We start from the raw sequence: 8,531 nt of genomic DNA, 5'->3' as shown, positions 1-8,531 counted from the left end.
TCAACAATCAAATTTCAGTAACTCAAAATCAGTAATATAAACAAGATAAACAAACATAAATTGAAGCAAACATAGATTTCAGTAGTGCATACTCATAATCATAAACATTATTCAGTTCCAGAATTATACAAAAACAAAAAAACTCAAAATCATAAAAATTAACAAAAAAAGACTAAATAAGCGAGGGAAGAACGGCGAGATAGAGACAGAGACGAAGTTGGAATGAAACTCAACTGCCAGCGAAAGAGGAATGGCGAGATAGAGACGAGGATAGGATTCAAACTGACCACGCCTCAATCTGCAAGTCCACGACCACGAACACGACGTAGAGAAGAGTAGAAGACGACCACGAGCTTCGATCTACAAGTCCAAAGGCGACAGCATGAAGGAGAAGAGGATCGATGGCCAAGAGTTTCAAGCTGACCCTCTGTCTGTCATTGCCGGCGGTGACAGCACCGTCTGGCTGGTCAAAGAAAAAAATTCGAAACCTATTAAAAAAATTCTAAAACTAGTAAAAAGAATTTCTAAAACCATGAAGAATTCATTGACGATGCAACGGGGGTGGCGCAGCGCGATAATGGTACAACTGGTGGGCAGCGGTGCGATCGACAAGCAAATAAAACACTAGGAGTAAGGGCACAGGTTATGGGTTTGTATGCCATGCGCGGCAGTGGCACAAGTGGGAGCACTACAAGAAAATAAGCTTTTTGCCACGCTTTTAAAGCATGCCAAAAAGTGCTAAAAAGCGTGCCGATAGCTTTTCGTCACGCTTTTTGAGCTATCGGTACGCTTTTGAAAGGGTCACATCCGCCAGCGTGTCGGTTGCTCTATCGACACGCTTTTGTGGATCTTTGTCCACGCTTTCTTTTTTGCCACGCTTATATCTCTTGCCACGCTTAAAAGCGTGGCCATAGGTGTTAACCTATAACTACGCTTTAAAAGCATGCCAAAAAGTGGATATATCGCCACGCTTTTAAAGCATGCCCATTAGTTTGGCTTGGGCTACCCTTCAAAAACGTGCCGATAGGTGAAGATATGGCTATGCTTTTGAAGCGTGCCGATAGGAAAAGTTATTGTTACGCTTAACAAGCGTACCAATAGGGATTTTTTCGGTTATTGCCACGTTTTTTAAGCGTGGCTATAAGTTTATTCAATAACCTATTATTTTTTTCTAATTTTTCTAATAAAATCTAGCAAAATTCATATATAATTTTAAATCATAGTGTATGTGTGCCTTTATATTTGTATTTTTATTATTGAGACAAAATATAAAATAAGAAAGAAGAAATTGCATATACCAATAGGAAGAGAATAATTTTGATGCACACCAATATGCTATAGGCATTATTCCACAAATAAGTTCAGTTCCTTGATCCAATGTGAGCTTTCTAATACACTATTTTCTTGAATAAGCAGACAAGCAGTGACCTATTATGCATATAACCCCAAGACTGAATTTATCTAATCCTATATACTTCAACCCATCAATTTAACATTCCAGATGCATTTTGTGATCCATTTTGTGAGCTAATCCTATATTTCTTTGAGCATCTTCTAGGGGCAAAGAAGCCATTGTCATAGCCAAGAGCAGCTACCACTCTTGATTCATTGAATGTTATCCAGTTCTTCACTCTGTCCCAAATGCCTTAGAAACAGAATTCTGCATAGTCTGCAAATTCATTCCTATGCCAAATTTTATGCATTCGTAAGTAACAAGTACCATCAAAATTGTTGCTTAAGAAAAAAAGGATGGTACTTACACTAATTGACGGTTCAATAATCCATTATATCTCAATACACTACTTGGCGGTTCAATAATCCATTTTATCTCAACCCAAGATCTTATGGACGGTCATAGTGGTAGAGATTTGCATAAGGAGTAATGCCTACTCAGCAAAAAAAATAAAATAAAAAACATTATGTCTCAAGAACTAGCACCCTTTTGCAAGATTAAAAAAATAAAAAGAAAAAAAAAAACAGAAACAATTAAAGTGCACAGCAACCAGTGAACTTTACTCTTCATCAAAGAAATAAATCATTTAATGCAAAGAAATAGATAAGAAGCACAGATAAGAAATGTAGAAATAAGAAAATGCAAAACAAAATTACCTATTGTGACTTGTTAGAAAGATTAAATCAGCCCCATATGCTCAATAAGATCATCAACCAGCTCAAGGTTTTCAAAACTGAAATAACTTGTAATATATATATATATATATGGATCCTTATTCATTTTTCAGCAAATAAAATTTCAGCAATCAATTTAACTCTCACCAAATAAGGAGGATCTGCCACTACTATTTTGAAGGAATGCTTCAACTCCAGTGGCAACTCCTCAGGGTGATTGTAGTCATAAAATGTGTAATCACATCCGTACTGCTCAAAACGTTTGTCATATTCAAAAAGTTGTGCAGGAGCATTAGGATCCATGTTCTGAAGATTCAAGAAAGGACAATTTTTTAAATATCTGACAAAGCAAAATCAAGAACTCAGAAATGGCATCAAACAAATTAAAACAACTCAAAAAACCACATCAACATACATTTTATCATTATTACAACTGAGGCATTGCTCATTGATTTCTTCACTCAAAAGAGGTTTAAAGTTGTAACTATCATCTTCAATTCTTCACCAAGAGAATCAATCCTCTACACTACACTTACACTAATATTAATATTGAAGATAAAACAGTGTAGACCTTGAAGCTTAACACATCGCATATTTCCAAACTATTTCCCAATAAAGTGACTAATAATAATAAAAATCTATATTCATCGAAAGTATTAAATATTTGATTAAAAACATTAGCTTTGCACTTTTATCACAAATCAGTAACATTTGTACCCAAATGAACATTGAGAAAAAAATTAACTGAAATTCCAAAATTCAAAATAAAAATAAGGAAAACAAGAAGAAAATGAATTACCTTGAGATAAGCATAGAGGGTAGGGCAAGCGATGCAGGCAACGGGAGAAATGACGCTGCCATTGCAGAGCTTGAGGACCTCTTTAGCTACGGTCTTCGCGGTCTCCACGCTGTACCAGAACTGACTCAACCTCCACTCCTCCGAAACCAGAGAAACCTTGGAAGATGCAACGACGGAGGCGGAGAGACTGAGAATGACGAAGCATCACGACGCTGATAACGGCGAAGAGATTAAGAACGACGGCGAACAACATTGCTGAGAAGAACGAGGCTGTTGAGATCGACGGCGTGGCGAATGACGACACTGAGAGACGCGGCTGCTGGATGACATGGAGCTTCGACGAAAACGGCAGTTGCTGGACTGCTGGACGGCGCGGCAGAGGAGTAGAGGACTATGAATTTGTGATTGAGAGTGGGAGAGGGGAGGAGCGTGACGGCGAGAGGGGTGGAGCGTGGCGGACAGCGGTGACAGAAGACGTGAGAGAGAATCTGAAATTTGAGTTTCAGAATTTGAAATAGAGGAAGTGACGGTAGAGGTTAGGGAATTAGGGTTTCTGGACATATATATATATATATATATATATATATAATAAGGTAGGAAAACGGTACGCTTTTAAAAGGTGACGAAAACAGACAAAAAGTCACGCTTCAAAAGCGTTATGGGCACGTTTTAAAAAGGTGACCATTGGAAGACAAACTAGCCACGCTTTTCAAGCGTGTCGATTTTTTTCTATGGTCATGCTTTTTAAGTGTGGCAAAAAAAAGCGTGGCCAAATCTCATATCAGTGGTCATCCTCCTAAAAGCGTGTCGATTTTTCTCTATGACCACGCTTTTTAAGTGCGGCGAAAAAAACGTGGCCCAATCACAAATTATTGGCCACCTTCAAAAAAGTGTGGTCATTGACCACTTTTGGCCACGCTTTAAAAGCGTGACAAGAAAAAAGTGTACTGATAAAACTTTTTTTCTTGTAGTGGAGGTTGCAACAGGGAGGGGGACGCGATGCGCAACAGGGAGGGAATGTGGGGAGAAGCGATGTGAGTGGGGATGAAATGGGAGATTACGGCATCGCAGCTTATCGATTCGGGTATGAGGCTTGGTTTTTGAGCGCAAAAATATATTTTTTTTTATTTTAAATTTAAGATTTCAAAAGTTCACTAAGATGGCTGCACAATGAATTGGTTGCATAGACTTTTTCAAAACCATGTTAATATGCTCAAATATTATTATTGGTGGATATTATTATTGGTGGCTCGTCCTGACAAATTGAGATATAGATTCTATACCTTTCATGCATGTTAACTTCAAGAATAACACTCACCATGTATGACATCATGCTCTAGAAAAATATTTTATTTATTTAATAAATAACCAAAAGATATATATAAGGAGGGAATATTGTTAATTACTCATTTAATAACATCACTTTTATACAATTTTTGTTTATAGTCTTACATGAATATTACAAAATAAAAATTTTATTTTTAAAATAAAAGTGATAATGCCCACGTCACATTTTTATGATTATGTATAACATGCAATGAAAAATATTAGATGATGCAAATCAGGATTTTAAAATGCTGAGTATCGTTGTGGTCATGGATGCAGTTGTAGTTGTAATCACCGGATTGTGGATATTGAAGCCGCTATGAAGAGCATTGGAGCTATTATATATTGCAGCAATTTTTTTAACAACTTGAGATTTATCTTGTTATATCATAAAATTATTTTTTTTAAAAATTTAAATTGGCAAAAAAAATTACATGAATAATTATATTTCTAATGCATTCTTCATAAAAGAGTATTTTTATTATTTTGTGTGAATTTTTACATAAATTTTTTTGTTAAATTTATGCTAAAATTCTTTATTTTTGCGTCAATAAAAATCGAATTTTTTATTTTTATGTAAGAAATTTTGATACCATATTTTTCTTTTAAAAGTTTAATCTCATAAAATTAGATATATAAATAGTTATATTTTTAAAATATTATTACTTTATCAAATGAGGATTTTGTGCAATTATATACGTTTGGTCGAAATATGTGATTCGGAAAAAGCAAACAATCGCAACATTGTGGATGCATCACGTGATGTGTGTGGTATGTGATCTCAAACCAAAGGTGATAATCTTGATGGAGTGACGTGTTTTCAGGAAGGTAGGTGATTTTATTCGTAGTCACATCATATGCAGAATGATGCTGCCTTTGTGGCTTTGCACCTGGTGGTATCTATTCAAAGGCAAAGTACATGCGTGAAAGGACAAAGAATGGGATTTTTTTCTATAATAAATGAAAAAGAAAACTTCCTAAAAGAAATTAAAAGAGTATTATTTACTAAGATTCACCTGATGCCTAAGCGAACTGCATAACATTTTACTCATTTCAAACATTAGGCAACGGCATGTCATTCGTTGGTTTGCTTAGACATTAGGCAAACTGCATTCCACTTTTCTTACTTTATCTAGACGTTAAGTAAATTATAATAAAATCACAATACTATATAAATACAGCGAGTATGAGATAAATTTATTTACACCACACTATATAAATTCACTTTTTTTTACCTCTTTCACCTCTATTTATCACTTTTTTTTTTATTTGTAAATTGTTTTGATCGCCATTGTTAATAATTTATTATTATAATAGAAAAATATTATTAGATTATAATAAATTTGTTTTATTTAGTTATGCTCAATTCATATTTATTGACATACCACTAGATGTGAGATGTCTATTGATATTACTAAGTAGTTTTATTTTAATTGTTATTGGCAACAACACAAAAAAAGATGAAAAAAATTTACTAGATATCCAATAAAAATAATTGATACTTTTTATTATAAAAGGTATTATTTTAATAAATATCATCTAATTAGTAATTTTATTGTGTTGAATTGTTTGATAGCGTTATTCTTATTTGTTTACCATAGGTATCAATTACTGATGATGATGATATAAAATTAATCAAAGATTAGCACAATTATTTTTTTAGAATCTGTATTTTTAGAATTGTTTGTTTTTCTAGTTGATCTGTGTGTAGAGAATTTTTCAAAAGTTGGTGATGACACTCATTCAGTTGGGGCAGTGAGAAGGAACATTAGAAGATTGATGGTTAATCTAAACGTGCCACTTGAAGACAGACAGTAATGATGGGTTGAATCATGAAGATCTAAATATACTAGAAAAGGTAATGTGGCAAGTAGATGTTGAAAGCCATGAGGGCTCTGCAATTGGAGACCTAATGATCGATCTATATTTAGCGTGACAAAAATATTATAGTTGGATTATGTTGTGCAACACACCATACCAATCAGAATGACCACTACCTGTGTCTTTGCAGATCTATAGCCCACTACTTGCTTTGACTTCTTTTTGGTCTAACCAGTATTCACTCCTCGCGCCCAGTGCAATTCCTTTCTAAACAAAGATCGGGTTTGTTGGTCCACTCGACGAGAATTTTCTCTTGTCACCGATCCTTCTAATTCTAATTCTCTGTGTTTCAATATGAGACTCAAAGAAGGAATGAAATGCAAAAGTCTTTTCAACTAAAAATGCCTCACATATAGATCTCTCCACACAAATTTTGTTTTTCAAAGTTTGCTTGAATGATCCTATCATCATTTTAAAGGGATACATCCATCTAAATTGGACTGCTCTATGTAAGACCCGGTTAATTAACGGCTAATTAACCTATAAATGAGAATTTATTCTAGAAAGCCAAAAATGTTATTTTTATGGCTAAATGTGATAGAGGAGATTGAGACGAGAATTTCGGTACCAATTTTATAGAAATCGGACCAAGATTGGACCAAACGGGCCAAACCGGTCCAACCGGACCCAAAGTGGGCCCTTGGCCCAAGAAAAGAGTTAAAAGTGGCTTGTTTTGAAAATGGCACTTTGTGATTTTGAATGAAAATATGGTTTTTGGGCATACTTTGATGGGATATAACTTGGACTACAGATCTTTGATTTGTGCCAAATCTGTTTAGAAATAAAATTGGATCCGGTATGTCCATGCCGTTTGAAGAACGGGTGAAAAATGATTTAAAATGAGAGAATTATGACCATCGGAAGATTGGGGGTTGAATCTGTGAATTCTGCAGCTTTTAACTTAGAAAATTTTTAGCAGAATGACCCCTCGCGCGTAGGCGCACTTGGCGCGTATGCGCTGTTCTTCGAGAAAGCATCATCCACGCGTGCGCGTGGAGTGCGCGTACGCATGGCCCTGTTTTCATCCTAAAGTTGATTTTTGAGTTTTAAAAGTCAAATTTCATACGTCTAAGCCTCCGATCTCACCACTTATGTCTTAAATCATTATGATATGCCTAGCATGAGAAAAAGGGCTAGTGAATATGGTAACTTGCGAGTGAAGCAAGGGAAAAAATGAATGATCATTGAGGATCATAGATGATTATGTGAGATGTGGAGAATGGCGGCGGAAGTACTTGTTATGCCATGGGCCGAAGGGCCATTATTGTTAATGAATTGGCTGGTTATGGATTTAACCGTGAGCCGGATGGCTAGATTTGGGTTGACGAATGCTCCTGCAGTGTTTATGGATTACATGAATAGAGTATTCCGTCCGTTTCTGGATAAATTCGTTGTTGTCTTCATTGACGACATACTGATTTACTCCAAGACTGAAGAAGAGCATGCGAAACACTTGCGGACCGTGTTGCAGATTTTAAAGGAGAAGAAACTCTATGCGAAACTGTCTAAGTGTGAGTTTTGGAAGAGTGAGGTAAAGTTTTTGGGTCACGTGGTGAGTAAGCAGGGAATAGCTGTAGATCCAACTAAGGTGGAAGCTGTGATGGATTGGAGGAAACCAACCACAGTAACTGAGATAAGGAGTTTTCTGGGTTTAGCTGGCAATTACCAAAGGTTCATCAAAGGCTTTTCGCGATTAGCCTTGCCATTGACAAAGTTAACTCGCAAAGACACTCCGTTTGTTTGGACTCCTGAGTGCGAGGAGAGCTTCATTTCAGATCCTGGAGAGGATTGGGCCGGTGGCATATCGCGTGGCTCTACCACCTCATCTTTCGAACATGCACGACGTGTTTCACGTGTCGCAGCTTCGGAAGTACACCCCTGATGCTAGCCATGTGTTAGAACCCGAATCGGTTCAGTTAAGGGAAGATTTGGCGCTTCCAGTGGCTCCAGTCAGAATTGATGATACTAGTATCAAACGGTTGCGTGGAAAAGAGGTTTCATTAGTCAAAGTGGCTTGGAGTCGAGGCGGTGTTGAGGAACACACTTGGGAACTTGAGTCGGAGATGCGAACGGATTATCCGCACTTATTCTCAGGTAATTGAATTTGAATTTGAATTTTGTGGGCAAAATTCCCAATTAGGTGGGTAGAATGTAAGACCCGGTTAATTAAGGGCTAATTAACCCATAAATGAGAATTTATTCTAGAAAGCCAAAAATGTTATTTTTATGGCTAAATGTGATAGAGGAGATTGAGACGAGAATTTCGGTACCAATTTTATAGAAATCGGACCAAGATTGGACCAAACGGGCCAAACCAGTCCAACCGGACCCAAAGTGGGCCCTTGGCCCAACTAAACTAAACCAAAACCCTAGTTTTCAGCACTCTCTCTCCTCACAA

The 8,531-nt window shown here is 36.4% G+C and overlaps 1 protein-coding gene across 1 annotated transcript; it reads right to left on the bottom strand.

Moving 5' to 3' along the window:
• Positions 2,230-4,247, bottom strand: LOC107636601 (protein-lysine N-methyltransferase n6amt2-like). Its single transcript, XM_016340101.1, has 3 exons — positions 4,210-4,247; positions 2,927-3,113; positions 2,230-2,433 (listed from the first exon to the last, which is right to left on the bottom strand). The coding sequence occupies exons 1-3, from the start codon at positions 4,245-4,247 to the stop codon at positions 2,230-2,232; spliced, it is 429 nt and encodes a 142-aa protein (XP_016195587.1).

Source organism: Arachis ipaensis, chromosome B04 (genome assembly GCF_000816755.2).
Source record: "Arachis ipaensis cultivar K30076 chromosome B04, Araip1.1, whole genome shotgun sequence".
Lineage (NCBI taxonomy): Eukaryota > Viridiplantae > Streptophyta > Magnoliopsida > Fabales > Fabaceae > Arachis > Arachis ipaensis.
Note: the sequence above shows the minus strand (reverse complement) of the source record. Positions and strands in the feature narration are given on the sequence as shown.